Below are 27,051 nucleotides of genomic sequence, written 5' to 3' on the forward strand. Positions count from 1 at the left end.
ATACGGTGGATACGTTGTGCACCTGCTGAGCTGGTGAGGAAACCGACAGAAAAAATAACAGGGGGACAGACAATGCAGAAAGGTTAGAAAGAAGGCTGTGATGCTGGGCTAACCTCGGTAGACACGAAGGGAGAGGGACCAGAGTGAAGCACCCTGGAATAAACAATACAATTTCCTGTTGTTGTTTTCAAAGTAAAATGTTTGCGGTGTCGCGTTCTGACCACGTATAGAGGTTTTCCACATAGACATTTTATTTTGGATGCAAGTTGGCCAGCTTCCGGTTTTGGCATGACCACCTCTGGTTGACTTGACAGTGACGTAGCGTACCAACTGCTCGTGCTGATGCTGCAGTTGCTAGGGCGCGTGGAGCAGACGGCTGAGCGGCGAAGTAAACAAGCGTCTCCCTCCCGTGTCTCTGGGACACCTATAACGTTGCAAGATTTACGACTGCACCGTGGAATTATAATTTTTATTATTATCATTTACAGAACTGTTCCCTCATACGTAGGGGGTCTTCTTCTGATGTACAAAATAAATAGTGTGGCCCCTTTTAGCTTGTCCTCGTTGTATGAACTGAGGATGATCGAGCAGGTACTTTCCCATCACAAAAGAACGATGAGTGACGTAGATGCGTGTTGATTGGTCGAGCACTGAGCTAATGCGTCACCTCATCCCCAACCGCCATTTTTAAATCCCCACGTTAGCGACGGTTAGCTAGCCGTGCTAATAACGGCGGTAGGAAATATTGGGAAAATTGTGCCACGGTGGAAATTAAAATAAAATTTTACGGGTCTAAGCGAAACATAAACCTATGTCACTTCGGCATTTCCATTGGCGGCGCGAATACGAACAGTTGCCCTAGAAGGTATGTGGAGGTAACATTATTAGCATTGTCTATAGTTAACTGCTTGGTCTTAATAATAATAAAAGTTCCTAGCGTTACTTTAAATTTACTACTTTTACATTAAATGACTTGCTTACTTTAAATTACCCTAAAAAGTATAACTACACATAAATAGGCAAGTAAGTGAAAGTTTTTATAAAGAATAATGTTAGTTTGGGAATGCACCAGCTGCTAAGCTAGGCTAATAGAATGTGAGTTGTATTCCCCATTTTATTTGTTTCAGAACCAAAGTTTTATAACTAGCTAATGTTAAATTTATAGATCCAAATGTCTCCTTAATTTCTTATATTTTTCCTAACATTACTTTCTGAAAAACCTTAAAAAGGCCTAAAATCCATCTGAGACGTCCTTAATAGACTTAACAAAACAATTATTTCATACATTTATTGAGATTTTTTTTTCTTCCATATTGACTTGAAAATGTTTACAGAAACTGTACCGAGCAGACGCATAGCAATGGATTTAAAGGCCATGTCCATTGAATGCAAAACAGAATTCCATAAAAATTATGCTAATATCAATGCAATACACATACATATGTAGTCATCAAATTACAGATTACAAAAACATAAATGAGATCTTTTCATATGCCCTGAAGCAGCACTGAAATTGCAAAATGAGTACAGTAACATTTCAGCACGCCTGTACAGCGCTAGGCCCCAGCAGTTGTAATGCTTGTTGACAAAAGGAAACATAACAATGTGCACAGACACGCACACACAAGAATCAGTCATTCCAACATCAAGAGATGAGACAACAAGAAGCAGAAATAATATCCAGCGTGTTTCTGAAGAGTTTGTCTTTATATAGTCTAGTTTTTTGTTTCCAACAGAGTTCAAAGAGCAGAATTTGGGCTTTTGAGTGTTTCTGGTCTTTTCAGTCACATACAGAGCTAAACACACAGTCAAGAGTCCACAGTGAGGTCAGGTGATAGTGGTACAGTGATTGAGTCGGCCACTGCAACAAATCCCTCCAACCATTTGAATCTTGTGATTGTAGTGTCAAAAAACCCCAGAGATTGAGCCATTCCTGGTGTAATTGTGCAAGCAAATAAGTTCCATAAAAACCCATGTATTCAGTCCACTGGGATTAATTGTTAGTGTTTGTGCCTCCCCTTAAAGATAGTCCAGAGAAGAAGGAAAGAAAGGATTGTCATCCATTTTCTCCTCAAGCCAAGGGGGTGATAGAGTGTGGTGGATTGTTTACAAAATGATTGTGACTATTTATAAGTGCAACAGAGATTAACATATCAAAATATTGATGGGATAAAATGACCAACATAATGGAAATTATAAAAACATCAAAAGCATCTAAAAGCTACATCCTATTGCACAATGAAAAATTATGATACAAAAAATGGATACATACTCAAAAAAAGACAAAATTGGCTTTGCATACAAATAATGGAAATAAAACTTAAAGTAGTTTGTTCTGTCTTTTAAGACTGTCAATTTTTTAGAGCCTACTCTCCAGTTGCTCCATACAGCAAAGGAGGCTAAAGAACGCTCAAAGTGTTGATTGTTTATCATCGCTCTTTCATTTTGAGTTTAGAGACCACTTCTTGTCATGGTCACAACTGACAGATTTTCTAAACACTGATTTTAATTGGTTCAAAGTGCACATAGAAAAAAAAATCCTTTCAAAACATCACTATGCTCATGAGGACAAAACATTAAACAAACCAACAAAGGGAGATTAATAAAAAGCAGAAACAGAAGCAGATGAGAATGCTGCATAGCTGGATTCCATTTAAAGCAATGCAATCATCAGAAAGACACGAGGAGCAAGACAGACCTAATTACTGTACATTATCAGACTCAGGTGTTTGTTCACAAGACACTCCATAGCTTCCTCTTGCTGATTCAGAGCAGAGAGGTCAAGAGACACAAAATGCTCTCAGGTGTTTTCTTCAGTCTTGTCAGAGGATCTGAGTTCAGACGTGTGTGTCGCTGGGCTCGCTGGCCAAGCTCCCCCCCCGCAGGTAGATAGCTGAACTGGACTTGGGACGGTTGTGACTGTGAGCCTGACCATGGGTGGACCCATTATTGTTGACCTCTGGCCCCCTGGTGTCTGTGGAGATGACCCATGTGGTGGGTCGCCACTTCTTAAGGGAATATGGCGTTTTGACCCGCTTCTTGATTTTATCTCCTGTCCCCAAGGCTCCGTCTGCCTGTACCAAGCCCTCCCCTGGAAAAGTGGAAAAAACAGTGATCAGTTTACTCTGGCAACGGTTTACGTCATGACACAGGAAATATATTCAACACCACTGTTCTACAATTAGCCATCGAAGAACTTGTAGCCCTTGAAATGGACACTTTAGCATTACTAGTGAAAGCTATGGCAATGTAGAATTACACTTTAATAAAATTAGGAGACTTAAGAAATAGCAGATGCAGAGATAGCTTGATGTCTAGTTATTATTAAACTTTATTTAACCAGGGTAAAAATTCACTGAGATTAAACATCTCTTTTGCAAGAGTTTCCTGGGCCAAGAGGCCCGTCGAGCTCCAAAAACACTTGGTCCTACATTTGTTGAGACTGTTGAGAACATGTAAAGTGCTCTTGTGTGAGGTGTATGAAGTCACCTAATGAGGCTAGGTCCTGTGTTGTGAAGGACAGGTCCAGGGAGTTGGGTCTCTCAGGCCTCCGTGCTCTGGGCTGCCTGAGCAGGGCTTCCCCTCTCATGGTGACTGGAGCTTCCCCCTGTGGGTCCATGACACCAGACCCAGACCCCGAATTTTCTCCAGGGTGCCCCGTAGCTTCCCTGTTTCCTGTGTCTCCGCTCCCCTCCTCCTCTCCTCCATCACTCTCTCCATCACTCTCTCCATCCCCCTGGCCATGTCCAGTGTTGCTGTTGTTGTTATTGGTGTTGGGTCGGGCAGAGCGGAGGGCAGTGGCGCCTGAGGATGTGTCTCTTGGATCAGCCTGCTCTCGCTCTCGGCTCAGAAGAGGTTCATTTTCGTCGGGGCTGGCTGTGATAACACCAAGGCTCAGGTGGCTGTCATCTGACCTTAAAGCTCCGGACCTGTTCTGAGTTAGGTTCGATCCTCCAAAACCTGTTGCTCCCCCTGTAGCCATGGATGAGATGCCAGAACTGGCATGAACAATGCCATTAACGCTACCATTGACATGCATATCTCTTAGAACGGGTATGTTGTTTGTGCCTGTTCCCCGTTGAGCCTCTACAGCTGTGTTGGTGCTAGTTGCTGCACCAGAGTTCATCTTCGTTCCCTCCACTTGCCGCAGGTTGGACTTTCCAGAGCGTCCAAACTTGAACCTGAGCGAAGATGATGATGATTCCTTCTTGGTGGGCTTGGTGCGCAGGGGCAGACTGGATGGCCTCTTGGGCAGGTTCTGTTGCTTTGGCAGGGGGAAGATGGTGGTGGGCACGGGGGCAGCAGGATCAGATGTGCCTGAAGCCTCAGTGGCCATCTTGATGAGGGGATAAAGTAGGCTGGAACTGCCGGGGCTCAGTGGGTCTGGGGAGCAGAACTGCTTCTGTGAGTGCTCCATCAGGTTCTCATCCGAGCTCTCTTTCAGGTTCTTGTCCACTTCTTTTGGATCAAGTTTGGTGGTTTCCAGATCTTCCTGAGTCAGGTGGAGACACACAGGGACTGTGGCAGCCCCTGCAGGTCCCTCAGACTCAGATATTAGAGTGGTGGTTGTGGTGGAGGCTGAAGGGCTTCCTCTCACGCCCATACTGGTGCTGCTGCCCTCTGGGCTGGGCAGACGGGCACTAGCTTGCTGCTGGCGCTCCTGGTTGATGGAATTCCTGTTTCTCTCCCCGGTCCCAGCCCCAGCTCGGCCGCTCACAGAGTTAGTGGTATCTGCCTGTGTGTTCTTGGCCACACTTTCATGCTCTTCGATGTAGGTGGAAGGATGGTCTGTGTATGGGCCAGACTTTGGTGTCATACGATTTCTGGTAAAAAAGATAAGGAGGAAAATATTAAAGACATATCTAAGGAGATCACCATGAATCAGGCAACACAATGACAGAAGCAGATGTATCCCTACCTCTCGTTGTATAGTGTAGTGGACATGGGGTTTAGTGTGGGACTGACAGATTTGGAGCGGTCCCATATGAGGAGCAGCTCTGCTAATCGTTCCTCAGCACACTGCGCTGTGAGGCGGGCCTCAGCGTCCTGGTCCCAGCAGTCCTCCATCGTCTCTTTCAGAGAGCGAACCGCCTAACAGAGACACTGCGTTAATATGCTAACAACAATATCATTGAACACATCTATACCAACTAATACAAAAACCAATGTGTAAAAAAAAAATAGATTTTTGTTTGGTCAACAGTGATATTCCCAGATTAATTTAGGGGAAGTAAAGAGAGAATATGAACATGATGAAATATTTTTTTAAACTTTAGACTTAATTCCCCACAACTTTCAAGGTTTGAAAATGGTTTTTTTTTTTTTTTTTTTTTTTTTTTACAAGGTATATAGAACCCCAAGATATTTCACAGGGTACAGAAAATAACTACAATTGTACACTGTTTAATTGTTTCACAATCTGCTGACTGTTTTATATTTTATTGCGATGTTATAAATAGACTATTGTTCTCTCTCCTGCTCACATACAAAAACATACCAAACTGTTCTCTTTCCAGGCCTCAGGGAATTTTGGCCGCTGCTTCTCTCTGGATACCAGGACCTGCATGTCCTCAAACGTCGGGTGGTTCCCTGCTTCTGCCTGAAAGGCCATCTGGTACTCTGGCACAGACTCTCCTAGAGGTAGGACAAGGCAGGAAAATGAAGGATGTGTCTTAGATCTTCATGCAGCAGAAATTTTATAAACGTGCTTTCTTTACAATAAAAGATGTTTCTGTCTGTGTTTTCCCCTATGATCAGTGTGTATTTAATTACACTCTGCTGCATGTGGCATAGGGGCTCATTCTTGTTTGTTATGCTGATGGTAGTAAAAAAATAAATAGTACAACCATATGTGTTTTTGGACTGGTGTAGTTGATGTGATTCCTATGAACTACATAATCTACCCTATTTTACACAATCTTGTCTCTCATCTGTCTGTCTCACCAGGGAAAAGGTCTGTGCATCTCATGAAGGTCTCCCAGTAGACCAGGCCCAGAGCATACATGTCCACCTGCTTCAGTGCTGACTCACAATCCCTCAGGTTCACTGCACCCTCCAGTACCTCTGGAGCCATGTAGCGGATTGTCCCCACCTTGTAAACAAAGGAGGAATAAGTGGAGGTGAGTGGAAATTAGCCGCAGTGGCTGATAAGAACAGGGAAGTGATGAAAAGATAAAGTGAGGCAACTGTCCATCATAGGGGCAATGGTACTGTGTACTATCATTAAGCCGAACACCTTTGCGCTCTGTTCCACTGTGACAGTAATTTTAGAGAGGATGACACACAAATCAGCTTGTAGGACACACTTTTACACAAGAGCATGGTAAAATAATATCACTGTATAACAGATGCACATTGAATTAGATAACAGAAATTGAATAATAATCCATTTACAGTATTACATATTTAGAAAGTGACACAAGATTTCAAACAATTCTTGTGTTTACAACAATTAACTGTGATGCTGCTTTTATACAAAGATTCCAAAAGCTTTAATATTAATGATGCTTCGTCCTGAAAACTCACCTCACTTATAGCAGTGTTTTCCTCCTCCCCGTGTCGTGTCGGCCTGTTTCCTGTCAGCTTCATGGACAGGCCAAAATCGATGATGACACACGTGCCGTCAGCCTTGACGAGAATATTCCGGCTGTTCAGGTCCCTGTGTGAAACTGCTGGCTTGTACAAGTCTTGATGGATGAAAACCAAGAAAGGAGACAGAAGAAATTTCATTAAAATTTTGAGCCATCACTCCCACAATTCCCTCCCTTCCAGATACAATATACACTGTCTGTTTCTGTGATATTAGCTAATGAATGAGAATAAACAAGTAATAGCTTTCTGCTCCCTCTGATTTCTCATTGTTCACCATAGCAAGATGCACTGCCAACAGACAGCTAAAACCTCTAATCTAATCTAATTAAGACCATGTCAGTCACTTCTGTCTGCAGTATTTTAGTGTCCAGCAGAGGGGGCAGTGAGGCTGAGGGCTACAGAAAGTTGTCAGTCACCAGGGTTATCTGCTGCCTGCTATTGATGTGCAGGAGAAATGGGGGAGGATGACGACTGTACCACAGGCAGAGATTCTGCTGTTAGCAACTACACATGGAACTGACAAACAACAGCTCTCTTTCCTTCTCTGTTACTTCTACATCATGCTATCACTTTAGCAGAGAACTAGACTGCTGGATGCCCCCTACGTGAATTTGTCGTATGTAGAATGAGTTCTACTTCCTTCACAGCCTTTATACACTGCAAGTGAAGGTTCTTTCTTCCACACTTCTGATACTGTTTGATGTGTATCTGTGTTCATGAAGGAGTAGATTGAGGAGGGCCAAGTGCAACTGCTGTGACTTCGTGGAGTCAGAGAAATAAAAAACAAAAAACAAACAAACAAAAAAAAACAGTTAAGGCTCAGTCCAGTTATCATTGCTTCCTCTTATAGTAGATTTTGTTGAGCCACAGATATCACGTGTCATCTGAATCCATATCTTGCCTTTGCCTTCCTTCCCCCTACTTTGTCTCTCTCCATTTTTTTACTCTCTGAGGCTAGCTTGAGGTCAGTCTATAAATACCCTTAGACTGGGTGTGCACACCGCATGTACATGTGTGTTTGTGAAAATGCAGGGATACAAGACGTTCCAAGCCAAACAGACCCATGTGGAAGTGCAGCGCACAGATTTTAAGAAGGATGAAGCTCTAGGCAGTGAGACAGGATTAGGGGGCATAAAACACATAAAATCTAAAGCATTTGCAAATAATCTAAACTCACTGGGCTAAACATACAAAAGCTTTCCCATTTCCCCCCACAATTTCTCATATGTGACTGTATTCCAGTAACAGATGGAAACAGCAACTTTCGAACTTGAGCCTGAGTAAACTTTGAGCAGTTATGTAATTAACTTTGAGTGTATGTATGTATGTGTGTGTCTTCATACACCCTCCAGCTCACCTCCTTTGAAGAGCTCAGTGTGCAGATATGCCAGGCCGCGGGTGACTGAGTGAGCGAGCCGGCAGCTACTGACCCAGTCGTTGGTCTGGACGCTCAGGTAATGACTCAAAGAACCCTAAGGACAACATTTCAATTTCACATATTCATTTTCAGGATAATTTATTGGTCCCTTCAAGCAGCAAATCAAGACAGCGAGTCTGCAAACAAAGCACACATACACAACTAACCCACACAGAGAAAAAACATAAAAAGCAAAACAAAAAGAAATAAGGGTGCAGAGTGAGGGACACAAATATAAAGGAGAGTACACAGTAAAAAAGTAAAAAAGGATGTTTATACAGCACAATGAGTAGAGAAAATTCAGAAAAACTCAATCATAAGAATCACTTTAAAGATCTGACAGAAACACAGACAAGAGGGGTACCAACTTGGTACCATTTCAAACACATCAACAAACAGTGAATGATGTGTGTTCAACCATTGATGCTAGGACAGGAGGACCTGATGAATATGTGGATGTAAAAGAGGGATAAGACAATACTTTATCTCACTTGTCACAAAATTAATATTCTTAGAGATTAAGGTAGAAGGGTAAATTTGTTGGGTATTCTATTCTGTGTGTATATGTGTACACATACGTTTATGAGAGAGAAAGGACTTTACACAGCTCCCTCTGTAGACTTTAAAAATGTGCAATTGTATTTAAACAATGTTAACCAGGTTGACAGTGGCATAATTTGTTTATCAGATTCTTAATTAAAGATACAAATACAAATCTCCCACACACGTCTTTCAATATTGATGTAAACCTAAGCAAATTAAAGCTGAGGCTTGGCACTTTTATGTATCCATTATTAAATTTTAAATGTGTAACTATCTGAATACCTGCAATCTGGACTGCATGCAATTTATCCTTTTTTCACCTAATTATGTGCAAGGATGATGATATTCACATTATAAAAGAGCTTTTTAAAAAGGCTGACCTTGTGTTTTAAACCTCCCTGAGCATGGTTTCAGAATAAAACTGTTTTACAGAATATATTTTACCACCTATTAAAGACAATGCAGTTTCCTTGAGTTACATGCATAAGAAAAGCAAGAATTGTGTAATTCTGGTTTAAGAAAAATTTGTAAAGATGATGATGATGATGATGATGATGATGTCCTAGCTCCACAACAATGTTAGTGGAAATTATATTGGAGATTTTTAATTTCCTTTCTCAATTATCTCCATCAACCAGGCCCTGACACACACGCACATACACTTAATCTTTTCTCTCAAAATCAATCACAAGGCAATTTGTGCATCCGCTACTAAAGAAAATTACATTAAATCTGTTCATTTTAAATAAATTATATTGTTAGTTGAATGCATTATGTGTCCCAGTCTCCTGTCCTGCTCACACTGCGTTTTCATGGCAACACGTATTATAGCAATGGTTACTATGCATAATCGGCTCCTATAATAGGCTGGTTGGGGATCAGCTGACTTGTAATTATGAAGCTAAAGGCTTTGACAGGAAACTAGTCAATTTTAAGGTGTAGCCATGTTAATATAAAAGATGCAGCTCTCAGCATTCTGTGTTGACATGTGTTAATTTGTCTGCATGTTTATGTGCAGGAAAGGCTCATAGGGGAAATGATCATATATTTAATTGACAGTGACTACTCTCGCCATCATTTCTATGTTCAAGTCTATAAACTCTGAAAAAGGTGAAACCAAGCCCTTGTATGGGGCTAGTCATTCAATTGTGGAGTCAATATGCTCACTTTTTTCTAGTTTCAGCTTCTTAAATGAGAGGTGAGTCAAAAAGGGTAAAGTTTGTTGGACAAAACAATGCCACTTTTAATATTATGTATTCCGTAAATAGTTATTTAATATATTTAAATTACCTTACCAATTATCTTTCTATATACTGTTATTCATTGTTAGTGGTGGAATCTTAATTTCACACAGGACTCACGCTGCTGAAATAGTACATGCATGCAAATTCAGCACAGCTTAAAGTGATCAGTATCCCTCTTCCTGTTCACTCTCCCACAGCTGCCTCAGAGCTGGATTAACTTACCACTAATGCTAACCTGCTAATACACAGTGGTGTGCAGATCATAAATACTCATGGCATGATTGGAAAAGGTCAATTATTGACTGACTTTATTAAAAGCACATTTCTGACAATAATAATAATTTACACTTGCTTCTTATGGACTGAAATCTTAAGAATTATAACAATAATAAAGATGGGGCTGTTTGCACCCACTCACTCCATAATTAAAAATTCCTACAACATAAGTACTTACATGTGGGTAGTAGTCCATGACCAGCAGGTATTCTGTGCGTCCCTCTGGGCCTGTTCGCTCGTCGGCAGCCACAAACCGGGCGATGTTGTCATGCTCCAGAAGTGGTAGCCGGTAGATGGAGCATTCATTCAGAAAGTTCTGTCGGTTGGCTGCAGTGAACACCTTCACAGCAACAGGCCGCTCATCCAGAGAGCCACAGTACACAGCGCCATATCTGCCACGCCCAATCAGCTGAAAGAGGTGGTGGGATAAGAGAAGACTATTAATAGAGTTCTTTGTAATTTTAGACCTTAGGCGCTTGCTTGTCTGATAAGAAAAAAAGTGAATGATATGATATTTCTGTTTGTGCTACTTTCAAATGTCACAGAAATACTGACTAGAAAAGATACAGAAAGGTTGCTTGGCAGAGTGGCAATAAACAGAAATACATGAAGTGAGGTGCAAACAAAAACAATACAGCCAGGCAAGCAGAAGGAAAATTAAATGAATAACAGGTGAACAGCTGGGTTAAACTGCTAAAATGGCTCTAAGTTGATTCCAAATTATTCAATTAGCATCCTGAATTAATCAGAGCACAGCATACCATTAAGATCCAAACATTCTGCTTAAAAGCATATGCATAGGTGTAAGAAAACAAATTCAGGACTCCATTTGTGATTTCCACCTCTGCACTGCTAAATACATTTATCTGTGGCTATAAAATATAAAGTGAAAACATTGGACACTGTTTTGTCTGTGCGGAAGGTTCCCCCCACCCCCACTCTCCACATCCCTGCAATGAGTTTGATGTGAAAGAACGTGTGCCTGCATTTGATAAGGCACAAGGACAGCATTCTGAATTCAACTCCTGCCTGAAGAGATACCACTATCTCTGCACTGAACTGGTCTGAATTGCATTAAACATTTGTCAAAAGAGGAGAAAATCATCACTGCATCTCTGTAGCTAGTCAGTAACAGTCTCACAGCAAAAGCATCACTTTCTGAAACAGCTAACATTTCACACAGAAGATATCACACCTCTCTATTAGCATTTTAAGAAATCATTTACAGTTATAGACCATTTTTAAAAGCACACCATAGAGTTTTTTTCTACCTCCTTCCTTGTTCCAGTATGACAAACTTGCAGAGAATTGAAAGTCACTTGAGACAGACAAGCTAACTCAGTGTTTACTTTTGTTTTTTTCAGTAATGTTATTATGTGGTAAAGCAGCAAAAAGCAAAGATGCAGTTGATAAAACTGCTGGTCTGATGTGCTGGATTAGACTGCTGCTGATTTAAGGTGCCTTTAATAGACAGAAATTATTGTAAAATTTAAGTTTGTCTGAAAAGCTATTGAAGCTCTTCATGCAGCTTATCCTTATCTACTGTGGGTTGTGTCGCACAATTGATTTTCCCAATTATTATAAGAGGTAGTGAGCACAAAGGCAGCATGACCCGCACTCACAATTAATGAAAATAAGACTCAGCTTGAAATCTTCCCATTAGGCTTTTATCTGATGATTCAGCTTGTAAACATCACAATAATAGCCACGTATCGGTTTGGAAATTTAAATTTGAGCATGTTTTCTACTGCACAAAATATGAGCCTGTACAAGACAGAACTATAATAACTCACTCAGTGACTGATGTTTTCTTTTGTTTTTCAGAAGAGTAAAACTGTCACATCTGCTATCATGCTGTGCTTGTGTTCCCTTCCCGTACTTGCTTTTTGATCCCCTCATCCTGTTTACACAGTGGCTGAATATCATCCAGATTTCATTGACTTCCTATCACAGTATAAGCTCCCCCACTTTGATATAGGGATTTCAAGATCTTGTGTCAGTGTAAGCAAATTCCTATTTTTGTGCGCTTAATGCGTCCTGCCATGATGCAATGATAAAAGTCACATTGAAATGACAAATGTAACTCTAAACTATGATGTATTTTGGGTGTATTTTTGCCTCATTGCCTTTGGTTTCTCCTTTCTAACTCTTTTTTCCCCTCACTCACTCCCTGACAGACACATTGAATGCAGCAATGCTGAAGCCTGTGACTACATGACTAATGATACAAGCGTTCATCTACCAAAATCAGGCAAGTATAAATCCACAGGATTTGGGGGAATAAAAAATGGAGTGAGCCATGTTGTTAAGGGATATACTTTTTGGAGGCATTAATGCTATTTTCATATGACCATATAAACATCACCATTACCATTAAGAACTAAAACAATATGTTAGTGTGTGGAATCATAGCAGTAACATTACTACATCTAGATTAGTTAAAAATTTGTGAAATCAATTACCATAGCTGCCCTGTTGGCTTATTTGGTTAGAGCAGTGTTACGCAGTATTGTGCTGGCACTGTACACCGCAACACTAAATACCCTGGCTCTCTCCTAGGCCAGAAAACAAAAGGATTGAACTGATGATCAGATGACTGTGATATACAGAACTAAAAATAATAAAGTGCAAGTTGGATCTTGTGTAGACAGAGACAGAGATAGACAGAGACAAACCACTGTGGGCACTGACCTCCAGCAGTTTGAGATTGTCTAGGTCCAGAGAGCTCTCAGAGCCAGCCGCTTCCATCATATTCAGGTTGTGAAGACCTTGCTTGCCATCTCCTGTTAGTATGTATACAGAGAGTTCAGTATTCAAATACAAAATATGCAGATGCATTTAAACTAAAGATCAGCTGTGATTCCATTTTGAAATTGACTGCTATTCTACCAAAAACCTTTAAATGGCCTTGAATAATGAATGTTCTCTGCTCTTCATCAAAGCGTGGCGCCATGGTAACTCACCATGCATCATGCGGTAAGCAAAGAAGGCTGCTACAGCAACCACAGCCATCATGGAGACTGTTGCCAGGGCGATAATTACTGTCTCTTCGTAGCGCAGTGTGCGAGGGTCTACAAGGGGGAACACATCAAAAACAAAAGCACAAATTAAACCATGACCTTTGTGTAGGAGTGACCAATGGTTGAAACCATGCAGTGGCCTTTGATTTGTGAGCAGGAGCCAGAGGAATATCCACATACTTTGAGTTACCAGGTTATTAAGTACATAAGTAATCTGATGCAATACAGTGCAGTGGAACTGCAATAAGGCCTTGTGTCAATTTACGACTGTCTATTAGTTTGATGTCATATAGATATAGTGTTTTTCAAGAGAGCCACTTTGAGTAAAGATAGATAAGATGAACTCAAAACCATTGTGTTATCTCAAATAGCAAAAGATCACATAGTAAAAAGAGTGTGGCAAATTTAGATCAATGTTCAAAAGTCAGCTTTAGCTTTTAACTGCAATATACAATAGCTTGGGTGACAGTTAAAACAATTCTGTTGTAATGAGTCTCATTCTTAGTAGGTCTTTTACTTTATGCATTGTTATTTAAGAAACACTCGGCCTTTTAATATTTCAGCATGTTTAGCACCATACACAACCATCAAACCAGGAATAGTTTGTTTACAAGGAAACTCCACAGGGCACCTTTAATCCTCATGGTGAGCCACACCATAAGCCTCTTGGCTATTGGGCTCTGTCTGCACATATTATTACTGTAAGATTCTTTCCTTCATGTTTTTATTCACATTTTATTCTTCTCCTTTGCACTGTGTCAAAAAACAGTTTCTGAGGTCAGGATTAATATTATTATTATTATATTATTGAGAAGTGTCTAGCATTTTTACATTTAAAAAGAATAGCTTTTTACTTTTTTATTTCTGCTGCTCTTCAGGTAGAAACTGCAGCAAGGCACTGCAGACAAAGGCATAGAACATGTTATTTTTTCCCTTCCCAAAGAGCAGGTGAATAACCGGTTACAACACAAGCTAATACACACACATTTAACTGTCTTGGGTATGAAATTATTTGAATTTGCGGATGATCAGGCATGCCGTGAAGCACATGGAGAGAAAACACAACATCAATTACGCCAAACGATCACAAAACATGGTCAACAGACTGGAAAGCAATGCAGAGAAACAGAGCATGTGTGGGAAGTGAGTGGAGAGAGCAAAAGAAAAAAATATGTAAAAACACAAAAGAGTGGGTCAAATTAATGTGGTTACAGTGGCAGGTAGTAGCAGTTAGCTGAGATGGCTGCAGTTTCAGCTGTCTGGTATTTGTGATTAATCAAACTGCATCTGCTGTAAGAGCTACTCTGGAGACAAACATACGCACACATACCTTAAATATACCAACACTTGTCCCGCACTCATACCACTACTCTACCGAGAGCAGCTGCCTGGATACATACAGAAAGACACTCTCCTGCATCCGTTACATCAGTCAACACAGTAGCACTGCCGCGAGACACCAGCTTTAAATAATTGATGACCTCCACAGTGTTGGGCCGGCTTTGACTGACACACTAGCATGAGCATGCATGCACATGCTCTGACAGACATACAAACACAAGAACACATACACACGAGGGTTGACAGGGCTCCCTTCAAATGTCAGTCAGACAATATTGGTGGAAAAAATACAAAAACAAATAATAAACAAAATACATGGCATTTCTGCTTAAATAAAAATAATTAATGGACAAAATAACTGCTGATCTGTTTTCTGTAGATCTCTTAAATATACAATGTAGCTACTCTAAATATTTTATAGGGTAAAAATTAAACCCCAGTGTTTACCAACTGCAATATAAAAGTGATGCTTACACGTAAATGCATCATAACTTATAATACAGCAATATATATGACTGTGACATGGGTTATTGTACATAAGGAGTAACTTTACATTTGGCACTTTAATTATATTTTTATGCTAATATTAGTAAAACTTTTATTGCCAAATGTTTATATGTAACAGAGTATGTCTACACTGTGAACTGCTGAAAAGAACTATTCCCATCACCCAGCCCCAGATGTCGTCATTCACGGTTCTTGGCTCAAGATCACTCAGCCATCTAACACAAACCATTTCCTATGTGTAATAATAACGGCATAAATCTGCCCGGACATGTCGGGAATTAACAATCTAGCCAAAGCAGAATTAGGATTTCAAGTCATAATACAATTCAGACGCTCTCTGATTAATTAATCAAATCTCTTTCAGAAGCCAACAAGTAATTTTTTCCTAACTTTTTCCTGTCTTTGTCTCGTCATCCGTCTACTCTGTGGAACAGTCACAGACATGCCCGTAGACAGACTGATAGAGTAGACACCTTGTAATCCGTGGAATGCAGAAAGACGGCATAGATGGTAGAGAGTATGTTTGTGTTTAAGTGTAGGCAGGAGAGATGATGAGCTGCCGCCGCTGTTGCTGTCGTTCCCCCTCCCCCTCCGAGTACACACACTGTTTTCATTCACAGCTAAAGCTTGAGAGGAAGGAACAATTAACAATACATCTGTTTGCTTTGTCTGCCATTTTACAAAGAAGTCACCAACGACTTAAAAAACACAGCAGATATGCACTAATGCAGATACAGTTCAATGTCACCCACATTCCTAGCCCTCTATCCCTGCTCTGAGTGAACACACTGAAAATGCTACCAGATTGTCCGCAAACCAATTTATGTCTGCAATTCACAATAGATCAGCAATCAGGAATCAGTTCAGTATTTAGGCCTTGTGGATGAATAATGAAGCAGTGAAGGAGAATCAGCTGCAAGAAGGTGTAGGACCTCTAATGATATCAAATATTGTTTCATTCTTTTTAAGAATTTAATTGATATTCTTTTTATAGCATTATGTGTCAGATCTGTGTGGGTTTGCATTTGCTTTCTCTCATTCTCTTCTTTGTTATTGTCCTTTTTCTTTCATTTATTCCCTCCACCCAGTTTGACCCAATTGTATAAATAATGGTTGGAACCGTTGCACAAATGTTTAATTCTCTTTGGTACAAGGAATTGTTCTGTAACTGTTGAAAGCAGTTCCTTTAGTCAGTTTATTTCTGGTCATCATAAAACCCATTAATAAAAAAAAATTAGTGAGGGCTGAGATCTGGCTTTGAAAATACAATGCTGACTTGCTTTTGTCAGTTGGCCGTCTGGTCATAAAAAAGAATGACACGTGCAACTAGAAAGGAATCTCTTCCCTTTGGCATAAGAAAAATGAAATTCACTACAAGACAAGCATATATTGAATGTTATTAATTGTGTGACTGTATGTACAAAGCATAATGATGAGTGATACACAATAAGATTTTGTAAGCAAGCTCTGTGAAAATGTGTGTCCTTACAGACAGGCTGTGCAGTGGTAGGGCTGGGCAGAAGGAAGTCCTCTGTGAAGTTGACGTTGCACATGTCACTGCCGCAGCAACAGAAGTGGTAGGTCCCATTCTGGATCTGGGGAGGGAGGTTGGTCACCACGCAGCGGTCGTCACGGCAACTCTGGTGGTCACCCAGGTGATTCCAGCAGCCTGATAGAGAGGTGACAGAAGAATTGAGGATAACTGAAAAAATTATATCATGGGTTTGTGTCTGTTTGCTTAGCTAAAGATAGTTTGTTAGGGAGTAAAACAACACTCTGTACCAAATATTGTGATTTGTCTAAAAATAATACAATTATTGTGGTTATTTGACTGATCGACTAAGTGTTAGAGTATCAAGCCTGGTTCTGGCCATCTAAACAAATGTTTTCAAGATGTTGAGCACATCATTAGTGAATGGACCATGTGCCTTTTAGTGACTTAGTATGTTACAAGTAAACATCACACGTCTGTTTGCCTGCATGTGTATTGGTTGTACAAGTAAAACACCATAGATGGTCCCACTGTACCTTGTTTAACGAGTCGCACTTCGCCTGGAGGACTTTTCTCCCACAGGCCAAAACAGTGGCTGCCCTTGGCACATCGGATTGTGGTGTTCTCTGGGGAGACCCGTCCTTCACCCCCTGCAACTCGCTCTACGTCCCACTGCTGCTGCTGGTCTGTGAATGCACACTCCCTTTCTTCGCCTTGTGCAGCTGTAAAAATACAGAAGGGTTAGACATGAGTTGAATTACCTTTTTAGCAAAACAGGGCTGAGCTTTGCAGTAACAAAGTAAAACTGTCTGATGACAAATAGGCACATGAAATTTTAAGATGGTGGCAGTTTGTATTTTAATGAGCAAGTGTAGTGAGGAGAGAGGAATAAACAATGCTCAACAGCTTCATTCATTTATGCCATTTGATCACATCTGTCAATTTGTGACTCATTCCAAAGACACACCAATATTTTTTTAATATTCACATTTTATAACAAAAAAAAACAAACAAAAAAAAAAAACCCTTCAGTTCAGTGTTGATAAATTTTATATTAGGTTTGTTTGTATTAGGCCTTTTCCCGATGAACTGCATGGACCAACACATGCTGACATATAATCATTTTTTCATATGTACATGCTATGTACATGTACATAACATGTACATGTCTTGTCTACTGGGCCTGCTACACATATTGACTAATACTACTGCAGATTCTGCATATGCAGGAATAATCCACAAATGAAAAATAGATGTCTCCCTGTAAAGTCTGCTGTTTCTCACAAGCCAAAAGATCAATAGAAATGCCAATTTAAACTGTAGCCTGAAGGACATAATACATACAGTGGTGCAGAGAAGTAGACCTTAGTGCTCGAAGCGACCCTAATTAAAAACATAAACAAAAAATTCAAGTGCACCATGAAAATACCATGTGGAGAAAATGAAGAGCCATCAGATGGGAGATGGATGTTAGACACATTCATTAAAGCTTAAACTCGTGTGCTTGACAAACCTAGATGATTTACTCTATAGCCACTGGCTAAAGTTTGTTTTTAAAGTTGGGTTCACCAAAAATATAGAACTTATAGAAGCTGTCATATTGTGTCTTTTAAAGAAAAAAGAAAAGCCAGACTATGCCCAGTTGTGAAATGGACAGTTGGCCAGCTGATTTGCAGAAAATGCCTCAGTGATTGAGAGGCACACCAGGGAGAAATAGTTTGAACCAGTGTTTGTCTGTGTGTTTGTGTACATGGCCTGCGCTGTGGGTAATTTCAGATAAGGGAAACATGATGAGCCAGTTTGTTTCCCTTACTCCCAGCTCCTCCCTTTCCTCCATCTAGGGAGGGGGGAGAGGATGGGGAGTCTGCGTTGGGGAAGGGTGGCTGTGCTCTGCCCAAGGTGAAGCTAGCCTGTGTGGGCAGGGGGTGACGCGATGGAGTGGTAGCTCTGCTAGGCATGGCGCCAACTTTCCTCCTCTGCTCCCATCTGCAGATAAAGCTATCAACCCTGGCCTACTGTGGGCCTTGGCTGCCCTCAGCCTGTGGGTCCTTACTGCCTACTGTTCTGTAAGACTGACTTTAACAGGGGGAGGCACACTGAATACATGTAGCCAGGGAAAGGAGTTCAAAATAAAGGTTAAATATGTGGAGGGATTTTGATTTTGATGAGAAAACTGAATTACAATGAGAAGTGCCAGGGTTGGCAGTTAGTTTCCCTGTGAGGCAGACAATCCTCCAGTTGTCTGCATTTATAAGCTATAGATTAAAATGACCACCAAATAATACATGCATGCCATAATTATCACACATATTATGTCATACTATGGTCCTATGTATCATCAACTAGTGTTTCCCACCTTCTATTAAAGCAAATGCTATTTTAAAACTAACCCTACTTCATATATCAAATGTAACAAGTAAATACGAAGCAGATAAATCCAGACAGAAGAAAGCAGTCGACTCCTAGAGATGTGTTTTTATTTCAGCGATAGCTGCTTCCAGCTGGAGAATGTGAAAAATAACTGATCTCTGTGAACCATGATTTTCCCCAAAAAACAATGCCACTATTAAGCTGAAATATAACATTACTAGGGGAGACATCACAGGCAGATATTCATTCATAGTGATAACGTTCAGAAAAACTTTCTTACAATCCATTTCAAATTGATCTCAAATACAATGATGCCGATGAGACAATCATCCACCCAAGGTGAAAGTCTCCAACTTTGAATTTGGGAATTTTAAATTGAGTCATTGCTGTGTGGTTTCATAGACACCATGTCCTTTATTTGTTTGTAAAACTCAATCTCCTTACTTTTTAACAAACTGACAGGCACTCCTAACGAGGTACAAGGCTAAACTTGACAGCCTCCACAGGAATCTTTTCAGCTTTTAATAATTTCCACACAGCAATTGAAGGAAGAGTGGATGATGGCAATAAGGACATAAGCTGTAGAGGAGGAACTTTAGTAAAAAGGGAGAAACATAAAGGAACAATAGAAGGAAGTGCAGAGCTGGTGACAACACCCATAGACACTTAGACAAACACACTGACCTTGTGCAGCAGGACTGGGAGAACAGAAACCCACTAAGTATCTCCTATCTTTCTCAACATTAATTATTTATATTTTTACTATATTTCAAGGTTATGAAATTAAAAACCTCATAATGATGTTCACCCTGAAGATCTCATAAAACCATCAGATAAAAGGCTTAGTTTTATCTAGAAATTGATTTTGGGTGTTCATTCACAAGTATAATTGATTTTTGCATTTCACTCTCATAGAGGAGATGGTTATTTCAGTACATTTTAGCTGCATTAATGCAAAGAAAGAAACAGTGCTTCCATATAAACACAAGTGTGTAGTAGGTATCAAGTATCCTGATAATATGTGTGACTGCAGTTTTAACCCCCATCCTCCACTTTGTCTTGTGTTATCCAAGGCAGGCAGTGCCAAGAAACATGCCCACAACCCCCTAACCATTCACCCCCACCCAACTTCAACCCGTGACCGGCTGTCTGACTGAAATAACATTATGACACACTCACTTCTATAAGTCACATTAAATTGTTTCATTGTGCTGGCATGGCATGGAGAGCATGGACTGATCACAAAATAGCTTCTTTAATTTCCCTTGCTGCCTATTTCCTAACGATAAAAGAGATAGCATATTCACCCCCTGAAATATATTTATTGGATTTAGCAGCTCAATATACAAAAAAGCGGAAGAGGACAGTGTAGCATGGGACGGAGATCAAACCAAAGCAAACAAGGGTTTACTCATTTGCAGTCTGGACCATGGCTATGGTTGGTTCTTTGACCAAATTTTGTCTTTCTTAGAGGTGTTTCTGGTTGGATGCTAATCTCTGTGTTCATCTCTGATTGGCCATGGCAGCCCTTGTCCCCGGTTCTGCTGTGTGATCTTGGCTTTCACTGCAGTAATGGATTGTGGGTCAGAGTATGCAGGCAAGGCCAGTGGAGCGAGTCAGATGAGAGAGACAGGGAGAGAGAGAGAGACAGAGAGAGAGAGAGGGTAGTCATATCAAAAGGCTTCTGAGTAGTTTTCTGCTTCAGGCTTGTTCATTGGATGATGGTGGGCACTGCTGTGTGTTTACCCATGGCCCAGTTATTTGCTAATCCACCCCCCCCCGACTGTCCTCCCCCCATTTGGCCTTCAGTGTACCCTCCCACCCCCTCGGACTACCCCGTTCTCCTCAGCATTGCTGCTAAAAAACAACAGCGATCTAATCTGGCTCTCTGCTTCCTACTGCCAAGGCCTGTAGAAGCAATGCAAGACAGGCCAGTCTGAGACTTGATTAAAAGTCACCCAGCACATTGATGTGTTTGTCTGTTACCTCTCCACAACTGGTTCCCATTTTACATCCAATATTAGACAGAGAATCAGGGTGAGAGAGGTGGAAAAAAAGCAGACGTAGCTTTCTGACTAAAGATTGAAAAGTGCTTGATGTACCCATGCACGCACCCTGTCCTCTGCTGACATGGGTGCAAGTTATTCCAAACTCTACAAGATGAGCTGTCTTGCTTGGGTTTTCAGAGGGACAACTATCATAATGCCTCCATATATCACCTTTGTACAGTGCTAATTCTGTGTCAGAAATCACAAGCACATTTTTCACGATCCTGCTTCTCTCTGGGTCTTATTTATTTTACCAATGTGCACACTGCATGAACCACTCGCCAACATGGTACCATGTTGCATGGATGGTGACTCTACAGAAAAAAATTTCAAAAGCAAACAGGCACTATCTATGCCCACGTGTTGTGTGTTTTCATTATTGCAAGCTGCTACACATCGACAGCTATGGCCCTAATCATACCTGCTGCTGCTGTTTGGGTGCAGGCTTGTTGCTGAGGTAGGATGGATGGGATTCAGGGCTATTTGCTGACATCCCTAATTTTCCAAGTCCCATAGTTGAGTTTAAAGGTGCAGGAGGGGGGCGAGTGGGCTTTAATCTGTCCCATCTGTTGCCCTGGGACTGCCCCCCAAAACAGCGCATCACTGCTCAGTCTGTATCTGTCTGGGTCTAGTACAGTTGTGCTAATCTGAGGTCTTAAACTACCCTCAGAGCTTAGAGACCTCCGTTATTGACCACAATGCATCTATACCAAAATCTGACCCCATCCCTCCCTATTTTGTACCTTAACTTTGATGAAAACACGACATGGTGACCAAACTGATGTTTGCCATCACACCATGGGGGGTATAATCTCAGATTATTTATGAACAAGCAAAAGTGTTGCTTTAGGCTGTGTCTGAATTGACTCTGGTTATGACATCATTTCCTTGTTTTATAAATGAGCAGACAGTACAGACTCGACAGGCTGATTTTCCCCACTCATCAACCCACTCAACTGGAGGCTGAGTGGGTTGTCAACTGTGGTTGTCTGGTATGAGGGGCTTTCACTTGTTCTGTCAGAGAGAACTGGTGGTGTGATACCCTGGCAAACTAAGACCTCTTTAAAAAGTATAGAGCTTAAATGATGAATTAGTAAGACAGCAAAGTCCACAGATGTTGCCAGAAAAACAAGATCTCACTTCAAGTACTTTAAGTTTGAATAACCAATAACAAATATCTTTTTAATACTGCTAGCCAAGATAAAACTCCAAAGAAAAATAGTTCATCCACACTGTGCGCAACATTTTTGGCGCACTCTAGACTTATTGTCTCTCTTGGTCAAGGAGAATGCTTCATGTTAATCACAGGCTGTCACTCTAAGTTACCATCTCAAGGCTGCACCTTTTGTTTTCTAAAGCATCCACTAATTTCTCCTTTTTGCCACAACAGAAGACTGGCTGAACACTGCTCTATTGTAGTTCACTTTGCTTTTACCTCTGCTCACAACTCAAACCAAGGTACTAAAAGAGACAGACATTGATTTTTTTCAATCTAATAGAGCACAAGACTAGCTGTATTAGAGACCAAATCGCCTTCTGCTCCCCCCCTGTTTCTAGCTGCAGTCAATGTCGTCTCAGCAAATAATGATGTGAACTAGGCGCAAGATATTACGAAATCAAAGGGCTGCAGTGCTTTTATATCTACTAGTTGTAAACAATACTTATTTTCCTGTAGAAATCGTATAGCTCCAATTGTACAATGCTACCCAATTTCTGGCTCATAGTATGCACACATCATCTTGTTACGTTTTTTTTGCATCTGCTCCCTGGTTGCCTTGAAGTTTTACAACGGATTTTAGCATTTTATAAGATACCTTTTCCCATTTTTATCCTTGTGTTTATCTCATGTGAGGTAAATGTGCATCATATCCCAAAAAGACCATAATGCACATTCAGCAGTGGCCAGTAAGAATGTAGTATTATGGGCCCATGTGCTTTGGGCAAGATCAGTGCCATTAATTGTAACACAAAATGTCACATAAATTGTCACACCACAGACTTTAGGAAATAGTGATGTTTCACAGTTTCCTGACATTCTGTATACCAAATGATTAATGAAGAGAGTAATTGTCCAATTAAAAGAGTACTCCACCAGCTTAGCACTGTACCCCTATAACACTGCCAGGCTCCAAATGGACAGTTGAAAAAAAAAGGATAAAAATTGACATAGCAGAACCAGAGATATTGGATTTTTTTTTCTTTTTACAGCCATTCCTTTTCCTGTTTTTTTAACGTCTGTACTGCAGTCAACAACGCAAATCCTCAAGCATTTACTGTACTTGACATTTAAGTAATTCTGATTCATCCTCATCTTTGTCTTCTCCAACCTATCTTGCCATTAAAAACTCATAAGTCATCTGTACCTGGCACATCAAATTCTGTAGGACCCTAGAGCTAGCATGCAAGTCTGTAATCTCAAACCAATAACTTCACTTTTTGTCCAGCCACTCATGTGGTCGCTTAGCTGACAGCTTGAAGAGTACCCAATGGGTCAGGACGGCTAGAGAGAGACAGCCCAGTTGGTGAACAGTGGGCCTGTCAATGCCACAGTATGGGGCTCACGAGACACAGCTTTAACGTTTGGACAAGCAGAGCAAATGGGCATTCCTTTTTATACTATAGTATAATACTTCTGCTCTAATCCTCTTTGGTTCCTCTAGTTCTCCATGTCACCTGGGACAACAGTAAAAACAAGACCTGAATGTGGGTTGTGGCATACACTTAAAGCACGATTATGCTACAAGTTAGGACTTCACATGATAAGAATTTGGGATAATAACGGTGCTTAAGAACACCTGTGGTCATGCCGCAGGTAGTGTCTGCAGGCTGATGCTGTATTTGGAACGGTTTCGACTCCAGATTTTGGAGCAGCAGGCATACACCCACATAATGATTAGTCACAGGGGACAGGGAGCGGAAGGACAACCCAAGCTCAGCTACAAACAGGTTAAACACATGCCAGTTGGAAGGAAATGAATAATAATTTGAAAGAGAAATTAACATAGGTAATAGACGAGCCGGGGAAAGGGGATGATGGGATGAAATAATGTCATTGGAGTATATATACAGAGAGAGAGAGAGAGAGAGAGAGAGACCACAAAGGAAAAGCTGCCGGGGTCAGAGTGATGACTAACATGCTCTTGAAGACTATTAGGCCATCTGCTTCCTCTCATCTTCATCATTACAAATATCATCTTTAAAAAAATGGGCACTGGAATATTTCTGCTTTGCATTCATGAAACAGCAGCATTTGTCTCTTCAGTTATTATGCCAACAAATTTGACTGTTGCCCTAATTAATTTTGCACCTTACAACAATTTAGGTTTGTTGGCTGTTTACAGGGTATGTGTACATATATGATATATATACTTATATATAAGTATATATTAATATACCCTCATTTTTGAGTGAATACATCAATCCTCGATGCCAGTCACTGTTGTCATTAAACAATTCTGGGGAATACTAATTTGCATGTTTTGTGGAGATGAGTTTTTCAAGGCATAATATTTGAGAAATGTTTAGCTCATGTTCTAAAATGATAAACTGCAGCTGTGCATTTTACTGATTATTACACTGTAACTGATTTTACATCTCAGCTCATCTCTTCAGGAAATGCTTCATGTCCTGTTCTCTCCACCCAGTCACCCCTCTCCCATATCTTACTTATCTACTCAGTCCTGTCTGTTTCTAATTCTAAACTAAAGTAAGCTCAGCTTGGTCTTCTCCTCAACCTCATTATGTATCACTTCAGTTAGTGGAAGCCAGAAATACTGTTTGCAAAACTACACTGCAGCATTAACAATTACAATCCTTGTTTATCTTCCTTGTTATTTTACTAAAGTGGGAATCTGTTAAATGCAAATATAAATGCAAACGGGAACAGTCTCTCGGCACTACTCAGCTTTAAGTAATGAACATAGTCACAGTGAGTATTCAAATTACGCTCCACACACATTATTTCCCCCTGCAACAGCAGTTATTATTCTAGGGTTGTGATAATAACTTGTCTATGAATGGATGGAGGAGCCACAACAATAACACGCACTTACAGAAATGATAATACATTATTAAGAAGTTGTTTTTTACGCACATTTTCACCCACATAGTCAGCAGTAACACCGGATGAGTAAACTGGGCCACACAAGACCACCTATTTTCTAACACATCCAAGGCCTAAGCACCATGTTGAACTTCTATCATTTAAATTACCCATCGTGTAAAATACCTTTTCTGTCTTCCCACACATTCCACTCTTTCTCCCTGCATGCACTGGTCCTCCATCTATGTGCAGCCCTGCTACTATCTTATCATGCTCAAGGTCTCACAGAAGCCTGGCTTCAGCCCAAAGTCTCGAACAGGGGGCACAACTTGGCAGACAAGGACTGCGGTATGTTTGGCCGTGTTTTTCCAGGCCTTTGTACACAGAATGATTAGAAGGAGCCAAGGAGTGCATTTGCTGGTCTGTATCTGTGAAGGTTTACCTAACTACAATAAGATCTGCTCCACAGAAATGAGCCAGACACACAACAAGATGGAAAGGACAGATACGGGGCAGACAGATACACAAACATACATGGAGGCTGTGGTGTTTTTAAAAAATGATTTGTAATGCTGTCTACATACATAGAAGATGATCGGCATTAAATGTATATATACATATATAATCACAACTGGAGCTGCTTCAGTGCAAAAAAAAAAAACATTTGGGAAGAGGCTAAAGTAGCTTACATTCTCTGCACCAAATCTGCTTATGTGGACAGACTGCAGACAGCAGAAACCAACAGGAAAACATCAACTATTTACGAGAAGCACATTTCCCTCATTTAAAAAAAAAAAATCAATTCACCAAAAAGCCACTTACCGGCCACAGAGGTCAGGAGGATGGTCAGGCAAAACCCAAATTTGGCGAGTGATTTCATCGTGATTCGACCCACAGTCATGACGGTGTGGATCCACTTTGGTCTGGTGGTCGCGCAGCTCCTCCAAGTCTAGCTGTACTTCTTCTGGTCCTTTTCTCCTGCTGCTGCTGTCACTTTGTTTTCGTCCTCTTTTCCTCACGTCAGCTCAGTCCCTTGAACTGCTCTCCGAGGCATGGACCAAACACATCCAAACCTGGTGCGAAAATAAGAGGCGCTGTTGTGTTGGGCTCGCTCGTTGTGATGATGTGATAACTAACAAAGTTAAGTCGGTGCTGCTATCGACCCCAGCGGAGATCGGACACAGCCGAGCAGCTAACTCGTTTGGCCGATCTGCCTTTTACAACCGGCCAGCGAATTGCGTCCATATCGCCTGGCTAACATGCTAGCTCCTCAGGGCGACTGTCTGGTACTGGAAAACTTAGGCAAAGAGGGCAAATGTCGCAAAAATAACCGATGGACGAACGATCCGTTTAAATACAGACCCCTCTCACATATACATCTTCACAATCATCCACTCTTTAGACACACCAGCCAGGAGTTTGGCACATAAACGTTAGCCAGTTGGCTCGGTTAGACTGCTACAGAGGCTACCAGACGTTAGCCTAATCGCTAGCCAGCTAGTTCTCCGCGTCCCGTCTCATTTCCCGATCGTCGTTTTGGGGAAAACATTTCACAAGTCAGCTGCGCCCAGAGTGAGCTTTTCTGGTTTGAGATAGACAGAGACCATTACTCCGGTGCTTGTAAACGACGGACGGCGGAGAAGGATATCTCTTGATCTGATCTTCCCCGAGGCACTGACGGAGCTCCGCTAGGCAGGCAGACAGACAGGGCGGCTGGGAACGCCTCGTTTGCAGGCTTGTCTGGACCGCTCGTCTCCGGTATCAGGTTGCTGTGGGTTGGTGTTGGGGGTAGAGGACAGTCCCACACAGCCAGGAGGGGTGCTGCAGCGCCACTGTGCCGCAGACTACGGATACAACATGCTGCATTCAGGCACTCGATATAATTCCCAGACCTTTTGGGTGCTTTCAAACACTGTGAGACTTGCATGTTTGCACACTGTCAGTTTATAAAGCTGCAGAATAACAGTCTAATGTTTGAGCATGCATTGCAAAACAACGGTCTGCATAGCTTGCACAAAGGTGTAACCCCAGTATTTAAATAAGATAAGAAAACCTTTATTTGTCCCACAATGGGGTAAAAAAAATACAAATGCCACCAATTTACAAATTCCGTTCAAAAGAATGAAACCACTAAATTTCAGTATATAAAGTAGTGTTAAT

The 27,051-nt window shown here is 41.1% G+C and overlaps 1 protein-coding gene across 1 annotated transcript; it reads right to left on the bottom strand.

Annotated features, from left to right (window-relative positions):
- Nucleotides 1-1,273: 1,273 nt before the first annotated feature.
- LOC113127263 (bone morphogenetic protein receptor type-2) lies at nucleotides 1,274-26,660 on the bottom strand. Its single transcript, XM_026301685.1, has 13 exons — nucleotides 25,714-26,660; nucleotides 16,968-17,153; nucleotides 16,429-16,608; nucleotides 13,035-13,142; nucleotides 12,763-12,854; nucleotides 10,250-10,480; nucleotides 7,949-8,063; nucleotides 6,526-6,686; nucleotides 5,944-6,091; nucleotides 5,498-5,634; nucleotides 4,919-5,091; nucleotides 3,490-4,823; nucleotides 1,274-3,091 (listed from the first exon to the last, which is right to left on the bottom strand). Exons 1-13 carry the CDS (start codon nucleotides 25,790-25,792, stop codon nucleotides 2,838-2,840), a joined length of 3,198 nt encoding a protein of 1,065 aa, XP_026157470.1. The 5' UTR covers nucleotides 25,793-26,660; the 3' UTR covers nucleotides 1,274-2,837.
- Nucleotides 26,661-27,051: the final 391 nt, after the last annotated feature.

Source organism: Mastacembelus armatus, chromosome 2 (genome assembly GCF_900324485.2).
Source record: "Mastacembelus armatus chromosome 2, fMasArm1.2, whole genome shotgun sequence".
Lineage (NCBI taxonomy): Eukaryota > Metazoa > Chordata > Actinopteri > Synbranchiformes > Mastacembelidae > Mastacembelus > Mastacembelus armatus.